At 39.7% G+C, this 15799-nt stretch overlaps 1 protein-coding gene across 10 annotated transcripts in view; it reads left to right on the top strand.

The window, feature by feature from the left end:
• phka2 (phosphorylase kinase, alpha 2 (liver)) overlaps positions 1-15799 on the top strand; it is a 44486-nt gene that overhangs the window by 23244 nt on the left and 5443 nt on the right. For 2 of the 10 annotated variants that reach the window (XM_088334250.1, XM_088334254.1), the window contains 17 exons: positions 940-1074; positions 1157-1266; positions 1341-1485; positions 4340-4418; positions 6576-6736; positions 6865-7032; positions 8487-8590; positions 9115-9251; positions 9338-9500; positions 10039-10118; positions 10719-10797; positions 10880-11009; positions 11436-11537; positions 12931-13049; positions 13123-13146; positions 14201-14254; positions 15200-15433. In XM_088334250.1, coding sequence (XP_088190376.1) covers positions 940-1074; positions 1157-1266; positions 1341-1485; positions 4340-4418; positions 6576-6736; positions 6865-7032; positions 8487-8590; positions 9115-9251; positions 9338-9500; positions 10039-10118; positions 10719-10797; positions 10880-11009; positions 11436-11537; positions 12931-13049; positions 13123-13146; positions 14201-14254; positions 15200-15433 — 2024 coding nt within the window. The other 8 variants (XR_015850305.1, XR_015850301.1, XR_015850304.1 and 5 more) reach the window with 8 other exon arrangements.

The following is a 15799-nucleotide window of genomic DNA, read 5'->3' as shown; positions in this document are numbered from 1 at the left end:
AACTACAACCACTTTTACCTCGTTTTATCTCACTTTTAGGGAATGTAATGGCGAACATATAACCAAATCCACTTCGTCTTGCATTTGTTGGGAATGTAATACAACATAAAGCATTCCGTCTTTGTTCTTGTTGTGAACGTAATCGAACGGTAATGCACACCATATATAAATCACTTTTGAGAACTGTTATGCACTCTACCGTAAAGCTTATTATGCAGAAATAAGCTTTATGGTAGAGTGCATAACAGTTTCAATACGAGCGATTTGAATAGAAAAAGGCAAAATAAACATTTTACCTGCTCAAAAGTGATTTGTATACAGCGTGCATTACTGTTCGATTACATTCATAACAAATACAAAGACGGAATGGTTTTGGTTATATGTTCGCCATTAAATTCCCTAAAAGTGAGATAAAAGTGAGATAAAATGAGGTAAAAGTGGTTGTAGTAGCGAGGGGATGCAAATCTCGGCAAGGATGCATTTCTCGGCATAACGCCGGCTCGGCAGCTTTTATACCCGTGGTCCACACGAGAAAATGACGAGGAAATGACGCCATGAGGAAGCGGAACAGTCGCCGGCGTCTGTTTTGCGGGCATACCATAGATGAACAGCGGGTTGGCCAATTTTGCGCATTTTCCATCGCGGGCAACCACGGGCAAAAAAAAAACGCAAAATTTTACCCGCGATACAGACGCAAACGGCTGTGTGACCGGGCCCTTGGTTGTTGATAAAAGAAACATTTGTATTTTTATTGGTTAAATACAATGAAAGTAAAACATGAGAAAACTACTAGTACATTGTATTTAGTAAAACGGGAAAATATGATACTTGGAATAAGCTAAATTATTTGAGCAAAGCTCTCATTTGATCATTTTTCTTCTTATTTGGCCAGAGAGAAAGTACAAAAAAAAACCTAAAGGAAACTTGTGTCTGCGTCAGTTTGTGTCTTAGCAGAATCGGAGGACATCCAGAACTTGTTGAGCCAGCATGAGATACAGATCCAAACATTGTCTGAGGTTCTGCCAATCAGGGTGCTGCCCGCTCGCATCCTGAGCCACATTTATGTCCGACTGGGTAAATGCTTCCATTTTTTTGCTTGCGAGTGAAAAATTAAATCTTGATACACTCATCCAATATCTGATGGCAAATCCCGAAGGAAATTGCAAGAAGCTGAACTTGAGTGGCAGGCCCTACAGACACATCGGAGTTTTGGGAACGTCCAAATTTTACGAGATAAGAAACCGCTCTTACATATTTACTCCTCAGGTATTGCAAGTTTCCGCTTCAGCCTTTCTTTTCCATCGTGCTGCTGTACACATCCTTATCTTGTCCTGTGTCAGTTTTTGGATCACCACCATTTCTATTTGGCGCTGGACAACCAGATGATCGTGGAGATGTTGCGTACAGAAGTGGCCTATCTGTCCTCCTGTTGGAGGATGACGGGCCGGCCCACCCTGACCTTCCTCATCACCCGCAGCATGCTTGGTGAGTCTCTTCATCGGACAACAAATTAGGATCGGGGTTCATACGAGTGCTTGAAATGCTTGCAAAAGGCTTGAATTTTATTGTTGTGCTTTCAAAGATTAAAATATGCTTGAATTTTAGGCTAAAGTGCTTGTAAATGCTTGAAATTGTTCCAATGTTTCTCAACAAGTCTGCTTAAAAATGACCCCGACATTGCTCTCTGCTGGGTTTGCTTTGCCATTGCATTTCTCTTTCCCTCATGATCAACGGCAACTGTTATTAGTGTGTATGACATTGTCCTATGAAGCGTCATCAGGGTAAACACAAGGTCATATGGTCCGATATTGATACAATACCAATACTTTCTGCTTGGAAATGTCATTAAATAATATATTCACTTACCTCTGAGTTAGTTTAATATATTTATGACAAACCCAGCTCAAATATTTTCGGCAATACACTTTAAATGTTTTTTCCTATGACGACCAAGCAATCTTTAAAAGTATTAAATATACTTTTACAACAACATCTGTTTCAGAACAAAGGTCAACCCCAAAAAGCAGCAATGTCACAAAAAAACCCCAAATATAACAAGAATCTTTTACCAAAACCAGAAAGTACAAATTGTGTAAACAAACTATGTAAAAAAACCTTTAACAATATATAAAATTAAGATACTAAACAACTAGTTGGGAACAAAAGTCTAATGAGTCAATGTGACAAAAATACAAAACGTGTACAACATTGACAACAAGACAAATAATATACCTTCCATGGCACAATGTTTTTAAAATAAAGTATTGAAAGTAAATTAAGTGTAAAACAATTGAATCTAATTTGAAAGTTACGACCCACTTAAAACATTATTTTAGTGATTTTTAAATTTGGAAGACAGTAAAAATCCCAGTACAATAGAATTCATCCGATCCAAGTCCTTGCTTGGTATTGACAATATTGATATTTTGATTAATCCGCCCACCCTTACCCTCAAGGTTACTTTCATGTATGTCCTGCTTACGAACGTGATAGGTTACATAAGATCATTAGTAAGTTGAATTTCTTCGCAAGTTGCTTCAGTGCTATATTTTGTATGTTTATGGTTTATATAAGTATGTTTAATGCTTGTATAAGTAACCTGTATTGTTTTGTTCTAAAAAAAATGAATTTATTTTAAAAACTATGCTTTATAAAGATAAATAAAGTTGAGTTTAACTTACTTTTGGAAGATGCGCTTTAGGAGGTCCCCTTCCGTGGTAGAAAGTGGCCCAAAAAAGCGTTCCGACCATTTTCTCAACCGCATCAAGAGAAACGGCTCTTGGATGGATGCACGAGATACAGTATTTAACAATAAAAATGTCATAGTTCTTAGTGTGCTGGAGATAGTATAGACATAGACAGTATAGAATGTTTACACACGAACTAGGAAGTAGAAGCCAGATTTCTCTTTCGGGGTGGATGTTGGTTGACCCCTCACAGCGCCACCACACGCCATTAGGGGCGAAAAGAAGCACTACAGTAATGCCCTCTACTCGGAAAAAGGTCCACACAATACAAAATCTAATTTACAGCAATGTCCAGATATATTTCGTCATCCCGAAAAAAATGTTGGTATCCACCGTTTCACATAAGTCGAATGGTTGTAAGTACGGGAGCGTCTGTATTGTAAAATGAAAAGAAATTTCTCGACCTACGAGTATTTGAAAAACTGCACATTTATATGATAATTCATGTATTTTTGCCTATTATCTGAATCAATATTATTTTTTGACATCTACGAACCACCAAATAATATAAATTGTCCCTTTAAGACACCAATGCTGGTTAATTTAAAAAGTACATTAAAGCAGCTGATGCCCAAATGATGTGTTTGTTTATTTGGTATGAGTTTGAATGTATTTCATCTCATCTCATCTCATCAGCTACACCGCTTATCCTCAGTAGGGTCGCGGGGGTGCTGGAGCCCATCCCAGCAATCATCGGGCAGTGGGCAGGGGACACCCTGAATTGGTTGCCAGCCAATCGCAGGGCACACGGGGACAGACAACTCACTCGCTCATTCACACCTAGGGACAATTTGGACCGGCCAATTCACCTGGAATGCATGTTTTTGGAATGTGGGAGGAAACCGGAGTGCCCGGAGGAAACTCACGCAAGCACGGGGAGAACATACAAACTCCGCACAGGAAGTCTGGAGCTGGATTTGAACCCACGCAGGAGGTTCCCAAGACATGAACTGTGCCGCACATGCACTAACCACTGCGCCGCCGTGCTTGAATGTATTTGTAATGTTTTATTATTATTATTTGAAAAAAGAAATCAACACTAGAACGTTTTTTTTTACTGTTTCAGATTTTTATTTTATTTTGCAATGTTTGAGATTTCACATATGAGATTTTTGTTTTGCGAATTAGTAAAGATTTCTTCTGCATTTGGATGTTTTGTGCAGTGTGTTGTTTTTGTCTTGATCATTTTTATGTGTTAGGGGCCCGTAAGTTTTTTGTTTTCACCTTTTCAACTAAAACAGGGGTGTCAAACATGCGGCCCGCGGGCCGGACCAGGCCCTCTCTTTTTGTCTCCCTTTCTTTCTCTTATTTCTTTATCTGCTTTTTCTTTCTCTCTAATCTACTCGTCCGGCCCCCGAGAGAATGTTTGTTCGATAGTGTGGCCCCCGAGTTAAAATGAGTTTGACACCCCCGATCTAAATCACAATTTATTCGACAGAAGTACCACCCATCATAAATATTGCTTTTTCACCACAAAATGGAGTTTGAAACTGAATGGGTCATGAGTGTTTATCATGAACACATTATTAGGAATTATTCATATTTGTTTTTCAAATGACGTGAATGTAGCTCACAGTATCTCGCTTTCCCAGTTGAAGATGGAGATGCGATTGACCCCTGTATCCTAGCAACGTTGAGGAAGCTGCAAGATGGCTACTTCGGTGGAGCAAGGTCTGTTTCTGTGGATAGACACCAAAAAGAGGAATTGTCTATCTAGTTACATTTCAAGATGAACTTAAATGGCATATTACAATCTACTGTACGTAACAAGTTGTTTCAAAATATTCTCTATGTTTATTTTATTTTATATTCTGCTTTTGACTCTGGTTGGATCTAAAATACACTTACCGAGGCACCTGAACATATCATCAATAGTGTTTCCTTGGGTTAATAAGTTGTTTCAGGTCCCACAACAATATACACTGTGACCCGTGTGACCCAGCCGCGGGCAATTAACCCAGCGAACTGTGTTCAGGTGGCATTTGCCTGTCTCTATTGTTCTCCTCTTTGGTTTCAGAGCCATATTATGGCTTTTTTCAGCTGCATTGATGGTGTTCTTGATGGCTCTGCTCATTCCTATCACCGTAATGCCCAGGGCATTAAAGCTTAGTGGAGCGAGTGCATCATAAATCCTCTGTGACCAACTTCGATGGGCATACATCTTGCCTTTCAGCCCTGCCACCGACAGTGAAGGACCACCTTCCTTTCGTGAACTTCGCCCAAGCTGTCGACTCATGGCACTGTCAACACAATGTTCTTGGTGCTCTCTATGACCAGTAGGATGTCTGGCTTTAGGGTGGTGGTGACAATGTGCTGGGGGAACTGCAGCTGCTTCTCTAGGTCTACAGAGAGCTGCCAGTCCTGGGACATTCCTAAGATCCCGGCTGATGCCTTCTTGCAACATGCTCCAGTCGGTGTTTCTTGTTTGGCTGGAGCTGCCGACGCCTTTGCTGATGGCTTCTGCAATCGCCAGGAGCTCAGAACATGTTCCAGAGTTATTTTTCCCAAACAATTTGGCAATTTGGGGATTTTGCTTTCCCCCAGGTGAAAAGTTTTGCTGGGATCGGTTCGACGTCATATACCGCCTGGACAAGATCCACACACGCCACAGATCCATCCAGCTGACTTAACTAGTCCATGGCATGATCCCACCTGATCAAGGCCCCCTGCTGCCTCAAACCCGCCGCTCGGCTTGTTCTTCCTTCTTCCACTGCAGTCCTGATTTTCTCCAGTATCTGCCTTTGCTTCTCCTATCCCTTGCACTGCCTGTGACGAGATGGTGAGGCGGTATGCCCGGGCATTAAATGTTAATCATTTAGTCGGGCCGGCCAAAATCGGAGACTGACAAAATCACCCTTCCTCCTCACTAATAAAATTCTGTTCGGAGCATACGCTATTTGGAAGTACTGTCGGATACAGAAGGCAGGGGTCCGGCGGGGGACAGGTTGGGTGGTTATTTTCAGAGACAGACGTTATCACCCTTCCTCTTTACAAAATGTGAAAATTCAGGTTTACTTCGGGCTCGGTCCCTAAAATATAGTTAATTGTCCGGGCTTTGACTGGTTCGGTTTCAAACACCCGGTCGGGTCGGGCTACTTTTTTCAGGCCTTGTTGTCTTGTAGGCCTTGTAATCTTGCCTCTACTTTAACGATCATAAGTAATTGTGGGAGGTAGACATGTTTTAAAGTGGTATATTCATTAATATGGGACAGGCTCTGACATTATTCTAATTTAATACATTTGATCAAATCGTATAATGTCACACAGCGACTAAAATGCGCTGAAAAATCTAATTTTGTCAGGAGAGCGGGTTTACTGATTTTGCGAAATTGGTCTTGAAATATATGGCATTGCTCTCTTTCCCAAAAAAAATCAATATATTTTGTAATTGTGGCTCTTTGGGTCGAAAAGGTTCCCGACCCCTGCCTCCTGGGAAACCTTAACCATCTTCTGAGACAGGAGCTGACCGTCTTCTGTAGTGTTTCTACAGTTGAGATGGGGACCTCGTTGAAAAGTAACGGCCAGTGTATTCATGGTAACATCCCACATTGGTATATCCATCCTTTAAACTTATCCAGGACCAATTAAACATGATTTTAAGTATCAGATTTTGGCGTAGCTGTTTACACTTGGTACTCCTCTAGTCAATGTTTTTAGACTGGAATCTGGTTAGAATTCCTTGTTCTCTGTCTATGGATGCGATGTCATGTACAGAGTGTGTTGGGAGGATGAAAATGAAGATATCCAAATAGTTTTCCTCAGGGTTTTTGCTTGATGAATAAATGATAAAAGCTCACTTCTAAGCCCTTGGATTTGATCCGCCTTCAGGATCCAGTTGTCGGACCTCTCCAGTCTTCAGAACACATCCTTTCATACTCAACTTAGCTTTTTGGATGAACAAAATGATGACAATCTACTTGGAGATGATGATGATGATGATGATGACGATAAAGATTATGGGGAAGAATACAGCCACTGTGAGCCTTCAGGTACATTTCAAGGCCAATATTTCCATGTACAGTAATGTTACTTCACACCTCAAAATTACACGTTTCCTTTAAGTGTGTGTTCAAAGTAGATGAATCCCTCATCAAATGTCTTCCTTGCTTTTTAAAAGGCTCCGACGACATATTCGATCAGTACCTCACACAGCTCCTACACAGCACTGCCAGCAAATGTCACCTTCCTCCAATCCGTAGTGGGGAGCACCACGTTTTTAGTGCTGAACACACCACCAGAGATATCTTGTCTATGATGGCTCAAGTTCAGGGTCTGAATATGCCCAGTAAGTAAGATTTACTTTTATTACTTTGACATTACACTCCCAAAAAAGGTCCAATCACTCCCTAATTAAAAAAAGACATTGATTAATTTACTGTTATGTGTCATTGACAAATTTCGTATAGGACAGTGTAGCACAAACTAAATTACACTACTGTGGGAGTTATTCTTGTAGCTGAAGTCAACCTAAAGGATTTCCTAACAATACTTTGTGTGGGCCACCATTATTGTGAAGAGGCAGTGGTGGGCCGAGCATTCAACACCTAGGCGTTCATTGATGGCCATTAGTGATGTGTTGTTTGCATACAAATCAGGTCTATGAGTGAACAGCAGGAGCTGTCTTATTTTAAGAACTTCCTGGAACTTAAAATGTAAGCTACATATTCCTGTCATTTTTACCCTAGTCAAGTCACATTTAACTAATCAATGAAACAACCCAGAACCCTTAATTCCAAAATGTCTCAAAGGACTGCAAATGTTACATTTACACCACCCCCTGATCTAAACCGACATGCGGGCAAGGAAAAACTCAAAACCTCAACATTAGAAAAAAAGAAACCTTGAGATGGGGCCTCACAAGTAGTACCGGTACTCCCCATTTGAGGATGACCTGGGTGCAATAGATTTTGCTTTAGGTAACAATACACAAAATACAATGAACATCAATAAGAAAAACATAGGTAAGATGTAAAAAATTGTCCAGAAAGCGCATGACAGCAACGACCCCTCAATCCTATATAATTGTCCAAAAAGTCCATGGCAACAACGCAACTTGCCATCTCTGCTGGCTGGTCAATGCAGATGTTAACATGCTTCAGATCCAGGCACTGGTCCACTGACTCATCTCAATATGTCCTTCTACCTCATTCCACCACCAGCCAAAAAGGACAGGAAAAGAAAAGTATGAGATGGGCAGCAATCATAAGCTAATAAATAGAAGTGGGTCTTAGGTTTATTTTTAAAAACGTCATTGAGGTTGCAGATCTCATCTTCTGAGGCTGAGTATACCGCAGCAGATATATATTCGAATAACTGTTACCCAAGATCTTAAATTGTATGTCTTGATAAATGCACACGCAAGATTAAACATCCTATATTTGTGACATATTTGTGGCTCTGCAAAATACATGACTCACACCCGATTTTTTCTTTTAATGGTGCTGGAAAAAAATGATAAATTGTCTTTGAAATTCCTTACAGTGTTTGAATTTAGCCAAAAAGTACGAACCCTGTCAATTAAATTGATTTATACTTGGAACTATAAAAAAAGTTATCCGCTTTTTAAATTTTTTTAATTAAAATATAGAGCGAAAGTAAGAATGTTACAGAAGAATCTACTTAATATTGTAAGTCTTGAGATTTTTACACAATTTTTATAAGTGAATCACTGCTCTCCCCTAATGTATACATTCCACTCGACTACTGGAGTATTTTGCTGACAATTTTTGTATTTTTTAGAGTCGTCCATGTATTTACCTGTTGCCCCTCTGATGAACAAGCATCGCAAATCTCTCAACCTGTTGGAAGTTCCCCAGCTAGTTCCACATGCAAAGCAGCACAAGGTAAGCAAATCTTCATGCACATTCTTGTTGGCATTCTATAAGCCTTAATCAGTATTTGCAGTCCCTAGCCAAAGTATAAAAGAAAATGCTGTGCACTAACAATCACCATCAAACCTTGAGAAACTTGAGCATTTTTTAATAGAAAAGATGGGCAAATATTTCAGTTTCAAGCTGTGCAAAAGTAATAGTGACACAAGCATAATGGCCCGGTGTTGCTAAGCTTGGCTTTTCCGGGCTTGGCATTGCTTGGCATTCAGCTTGAGCGAGGTTTTTGGGGTCGTGGTTTGTTGAAAGAGCGTCAGGGAGACACCAGGGCATGCCAAAGAGCAGTATGACCGTATTACACTCCGAAGCAGCTTGTACACGAAAGTAGATGTTTATCGATTTTTGTTGTTTTTTATTTGGCTTGACTTAAAACCTAGCTAAAGACACTCCCAGAGGCCTCAAGTACTACTGTGTAATTTTTCACAAAAATACTTTTTCAAGGCATCGTAAAACCATTCTATCATTTCATGTGTATCAAGTGTCGCAGTGCAACCGATCTCCACCTGCCAAGAGACGCCCATGGCAACACCGATTTTGCAGTGTTGGTGAGGCAGCTGAAGGAGTGTCCCTCTCTCCAGGACCAAGCAGACATTCTTTATATTCTTTATGTAATGAAGTAAGAACAAAACAACTAGCAACGACATCCCCGCAAAGAAAATGTCATTTACAGATACCTCAACTTGTTTTGTGCTTTTTGCCCAGAGGAGCTGATTGGCTGGTTGAGTTGTCAGTGCCGGGCCAGGGTCGGGTTAGTGTTCGCACCCTCTTGGAGGAGCTCTATGTGCAAGCTGGAGCCTGCAACGAGTGGGGACTCATCAGATACATCTCGGGAATACTTCGCAAGAGAGTGGAAGTCCTTGCTGAGGTCTGGAAATCGATTTTTCAGCTCGTATCAATGATGTGACAATATTAAATCGCGTTGCCAGTGTCTGATTGGAAAGGCCCCCTTAACCCTTATACACCAGGGGTCCCTAACATTTTCTGTACCATGGACCGGTTTAATGTCTGACAATATGTTCATGGCCAGTGGCACGGTGGGTGAGTGGTTAGCCCCGTGGGTGAGTGGTTAGCCCGTCTCCCCCACTGGCCTCCCTGTGCGGAGTTTGAATGTTCTCCCTACTTGAGTTACGTCCGGGGACTCCGGTTTTTGAATCTCTTATATAGTATTCTAATATCCTCACACTGCCAATTTGGGAGATTTCATTCTAAAAACCGTAACAAAAAGTAGAAAATAAATCCCTAAAATATTCATGTGCTCATAAGTTAATAGAGATGTTCAATAAACGGATTGGTATGAGCTTGACTTTTTAAGTTCTCTATAAAAATCAAACGATACTGTGGTCTTTTTTTCATTTAACACAAAATTTGATTTGTTTTTCTACCTACATATTTTTAATGCATAGGCCTGCACCGATCTTATCTCCCACCACAAGCAGATTACGGTGGGTCTTCCGCCTGAGCCTAGGGAAAGAGTCATCACAGTGTAAGTTCACAAACTGTTGATTTGTGTTTTAATTGTGATAATTTTGTTCTGTTTTAACTGCGGACAACTGCAAAAGAGATTTCATAGGATGCCAGTTGACTCACTGTCATTTGTTGTTTTGACTATTGCATCATTGTCGCTATCGGCCAATCATGTTGCTGTTCTTCACACACACTTTAGGGCGGATCTGTTTTTTTGTGTTCTTGATAATTTTAAAAAAAGAGGGGAAAGGGAGGAGGACTTTAGGAATGGATGCAATATTTTTTACTCATAGCCCCTCTTTCGTTTTTCCTTGCAAGTTCAAAATCCATTGATGTATTTTCGCCTTAAACGTACCAGTTTTGTTTAAAATTCGGCATAACAGGCAACCGTCCATAGTTTTGTTTTTCTCCCTGTTGCAAAGAAAAAAATAAAAACTTTTTAACATTCATAAAGAAGCATCCTCCCAAACATACAAACATATATATATATATATATATATATATATATATATATATATATATATATATATATATATATATATATATATATATATATATTCCTGTAGCTAAAAGAACTGGAAAAAATATCAAGGCCATTGTTGTTGTTTTTTTTCCGTAGGCCTCTACCACCAGAGGAGCTGAATGCTCTTATTTTTGAAGCCAGCGGTCAGGACATCAGTGTTGCTGTTCTAACACAGGTGATTGGAGCAATGACCTATTATCGCTTTTATTCTTATTTTGTAAATTGCTGTAAATGTGAAAAATGTGCTGTTCATTCAGGAAATCATGGTGTATTTGGCCATGTATGTGCGCTCCCAGCCAGCTTTATTTGGAGACATGCTTCGACTGAGAATAGGACTTATCATGCAAGTGATGGCGACTGAGTTGGCTCGCAGCCTACGATGCTCCGGTGGGACCTTAATGAATCACTTTTGACTAAAAAATTGTGCTCCTAATATCCTAAAACCTGAGAATCTTGTTTGATGTGCATTTATGGCTAGGTCTTAGAGGGGTATACAGTGTATGCAAATATGTCCTAATAAAAAAATTCTGTATCAATTCTGAAATACAATTTGCAATGTTTGGCAGCCCTGTATGAAATGTAAAGTAAGAAATACTTTTCCCTCTCCTTGAATGTTATTTTAAGGATAACTAATGTTTGTTTGTTGTTTTATGTGGAAAGTCTTCAAATACATTTTAAACAATTTTGTTATAAGGTAAAATAATTATTTGGATGAAATCCTTGTTCTGGGTAACAACTGACATCTGTGTTTTGGGTCAAATACCAATGTAAGTTGACACACTAGTGTAAGGTTTTCAATTCATTGTTTTGTAGGTGAGGAGGCCTCCGAAAGCCTGATGAGCCTTAGTCCTTTTGGCATGAAGAACCTGCTCCACCATATCCTAAGTGGCAAGGAGTTTGGGGTGGAAAAAAGCAGTACGTCTTCCGTTATTTGCTCTCCCTAACAGCAGCATCTTTTTACATTTTGTATTTCATCCTGTATTGGATGTCATTGCTATACAATGTTCGCTGTATTTCTGGATTTTGAATGTGCATTAGGTGGGGTCCTTATATACACCCCAAAATGTTTATTTCGACAAATGAAGGCCTAAATATGGTGTGAAACTGGGGAAAAACACATCTTGTGAAGTATCTGATGGTTCAAACATATGCAAGTCAAGTTAACTCACCTTTATCTTTATAGCCCTTAATCGCAAAATGCCTCAAAGGACTGCACAGGACACAATTCCTACATCCTGTGATGTAAAATGTACATGCCGGCAAGGAATAACTAAAAAAAGCTGAGCATGAGGAAAATAAGAAACCTTGAGAAGGGGCCAAACAAGGGGATGACCGAAATGCAGTAGATGTTGCATTGGGTAACAATAAACAAAACATTGTCAACATCAACAATAAACATAATTAATAAGTACAATAGTTCAAGAAGTTCAAGACAGCAATGACAGAGCTTCCCAAATCAGCCATCTGGTCGATGCAAATGATGACACGCTTCCGGTCCAGATGCTGGTCTGCTGATTCATCAAGATTTGTCCTTCTTCCTACTCCGCCACCAGCCAGGCAGCCGGAAAGGACAGAAAAACAAAAGTATGAGGTCAGCATCGATCATTTTGTCTCATCTGTCCAGAGAACAGTTTTCCAGGACTAGGCTGCCTTGTTGAGGTGTTTTTTAGGCAAGGTCAAGTCCAGCTGGTCTATTTTTGGGACTGATGATAAGCTTGCAGCTAGTGGGCTGTATCTACTTTCACTAACTTCTTTACCATGGTAATCAGCAATTGCCATCATCACCAGTACTTTCCTTTTTTTTTATAAGAAAATACCAAATTGTTTATTTGGCTTCTCTAATTTTAGCCATCTCTCCATTGGGAGCTTCTTTGAAAACATGTATGGTCACAACAACAGTTTCAATATTCAAAACCACACACCTATAATCGACTACAGAACTTTTCACTACTAAATAGGTTAACAAGGAATGCGCCTTCTGAGTCAATTCTGATCTGGATGTGGATGTGGAAAATCTCGGGATAGCATTTTTTTGTATTTTGTATTTCAGAATGTGTTCACGTGAACAGCTAAAATAACACAACTTATGTCAATGTCCAAATATCTTCTGGACCAACTGTTTACGGAGAACCTTATTAGACTAATGTACCAAGATGGCTTTAATATGTCTGATCGATGTGAAACTTCACAGAAAACGTTTATCTTATGGTTTTATACCATATTCAGGCCTTTGCTGTTACAAAAATCAAAGGTTTGAAAATAAAGACCACTCCAATGTACATTAATAGTACATTTTCTGAACCCTCAGTGCGACCTATCCAGTCAACAGCCACCAGTCCGGCTATCTCCATCCATGAACTGGGACACACTGGTGCCACAAAGACGGAGCGCTCAGGGATACACAAACTCAAAAGTGAAATTAGACACGTAAGTTTTACTAAGTTACCTGGGGAAAAACTAAGTGCATCAAATAAAAGTTTGTTTTTGCCTTTGGTTGCAGTTGGATGACTCCAGGCCACTCAGTGTGGGTTTGAGAGAAAGGGAAAAAATATCATATTGCTAACATAGTCCACCTGCCATTTTGTTTGTTGCTCAGCTTCATTAGAAGAATGGCTGTGGTGTCGCTATGGCTTTTTTTTCGCACAAGATCATGAAACATCTTGGTAACCAGCTTTATAGTATTTCCAAAATCTATAACATGAAATTCTTTAGGTAATAATGTTGTACATAAATTGGATAAAATTGATTTATATTTCATCTGTATATTCTTATTTTCAGAGATGCATTTTGGAGACAGTATGTCATCCTGAGCTGTGACGTCATTGGAGGAACACTAGCACCCTACCAAGCCAGTCGCCATATTGTTTTACTTGTTGATTGGTCGACGAGGTTACGAGTCTAAAGTGAAATTTTGGCATTTTTGTGGAAGATGTCTAGGCGTTTTGTCGCAGGTGGGTGTAGGCTAGCTAGCTGCCATCGGGGGCAGACCTGGGCAGACCAAACAGGAAACCTTCAGCAACCCTAACGCTAAGGAGCTATCTGAATAATATTGAACCAGTCCAACACATGCGACGAAAACCACAAAGGAAAAGGCAAAATTGCCTACCTTAAAAGAGGCGAAGGCAAACAAAGATCACAGGCTGTAATGGCGGCAGGTTAACTTACCCAACGTAGCTTTTGGAGGTCGACGCATGCAACTCTGACAAAATAGGACCCCCAGCTACAGTGTAAGCAAAGTTCCAATTACTCATAGCAAAAATGAGAAGTATTGAATGGCTGTGTCTGTGTCTTTCGGAGCTGCCTCAAATTTTGTGTTAATGAGATTTGCCTTTTTCAAAGTGTTCTTTCAGTGACATCACAGTTCTAGAGTAAAAGAAGCAAATTTCTCAAGTGCTCCTGCGTGGGGAATGTTTTGCAACTGATCTGCATAATCGTGGGGTGGAACACAACACATTTTGTGCCGAGTTGAAAAAAAAAAGGTCTTTGTGAATACCTTTAAGCTGCTTTCATTTCTTACCTACATGATGCATGAAGGCATCTCAAACGTCATGTCATGTGTCATTGGTGTGCTTATGTAGATTCTCAGCGGCAGCCTCTCCACATGCAGCAATGTCACATCTCCTCGCTCCACGGTAAAAACATGTCCCCTCCATCTGCTTGCAAACCTTTCCATTTGGCATTTCAAGGCTTCTTTTTGGACTTTGCAATGAGCAAAGCCATGAACGCATGCAAATTTTGACTATCTTTGCATTTACTGCATTGTATTTTTTTTGTTCTTAACCCTAATCATCATTTGAGCACTAAGTTTATTTTGGGGATAAAAGCCCTCAATCGGTCATTTTTACTTTTTGCCTTTTTTAATTGATTCGTAACGTTTTCAACAGCTGACAATTTAAAAATGTTTGCAAATTTTAAAGTTATGGTACAGAGCATGTAACAAACCTGTACGATAGTTTGCTCTTGAGGAGCGATTCTGCCACATGTCGAAATAAATGTATATGTTAATACATACTTTCAAATATATGTCATACAAAGAATTGAACACATAAAGGTAAATCACATATTTACGAAACATATGACATAAATGCAATTTATTTATGTATTTTGTATTTTATTTTGTCGTTTATTTCTGTATTTTTTTCGTGTATTTCATCAGGGATTTAACTTTTCAACTATTGGTTGATCAGTAAAGAAAAATATTAAAGTTGATCAGTGCACTCAAGTGCACTCGCCGATAAATTAATAGGTGAAAAGCTCAGCCATTTTAACCAGCTTCCTCTTTTGTTGCGACAAAATAGATACTGAAATAAATAAATGACAAAATGCATGAATATATAAATTGTATTATATATGCTCTTGATTGATTGGGAGCCTTTTCATTTTCGAACCACGTATCACTATCTTTGAGTCTTTGGTAAAAATGACTGATAACGTTTTGTGCTGGACCTAATTAAAACTGTAGTATGTAGTGTACAAATCACTAATGATCTGAAATCATCATGCATGTTCCACTTTGTGTCTCCTAGCCATCATTGAAGAAATCTTGTGAAAATAAAATATGGTGTACGTGTTGGCAGCGCTGCAGCAGCCCGTCCACTCCCAGCGGAATGTTGTCCCCGGTTGGTTCAGTGCAAGGTGACGGACAGCTTCACTGGGAGGAAAGGCAAGGCCAGTGGCTGAGGAGACGCCGATTGGATGGAGCCATCAACAGAGTGCCGGTTGGCTTTTATCAAAGGGTCTGGAAGATTTTGCAGAAGTGCCACGGCCTGTCCATCGACGGCTACGTCTTACCTTCGTCCACCACTAGAGAGGTGACTGCTCATGATTTCTTTCGCACCTTATAGCGGCGAATCTCTGTTGCATCATCAAATTAGTGAATTCATCTATGAAATACTATCCAAAAAATGAAAAAATACTAGCAAAAAATAAAAAAATGGAATTCATCAGATTTTCAATATCTGAACATAATGGGGGAAAAAAAATCAACTGTTTAGATGATGAGTTTATAGTTTAGTTGACACTCAAAATAAGAAAGGAAGACGTCAATGAATAATGAGCGTGCAAGGAGAACAGGAGAGAACTATACACAAAAACCCTCAAAACACAAAATTACAACCTGTTGTAAATGTCCTTTTTTTAAAATCTATGTGACAAAAAGCGGAACAGCCCTATAGGGT

This window comes from Urocampus carinirostris, chromosome 4, assembly GCF_059441175.1.
Source record: "Urocampus carinirostris isolate Australia breed hairy pipefish chromosome 4, RoL_Ucar_1.0, whole genome shotgun sequence".
Taxonomy (NCBI): Eukaryota; Metazoa; Chordata; class Actinopteri; order Syngnathiformes; family Syngnathidae; genus Urocampus; species Urocampus carinirostris.
Note: the sequence above shows the minus strand (reverse complement) of the source record. Positions and strands in the feature narration are given on the sequence as shown.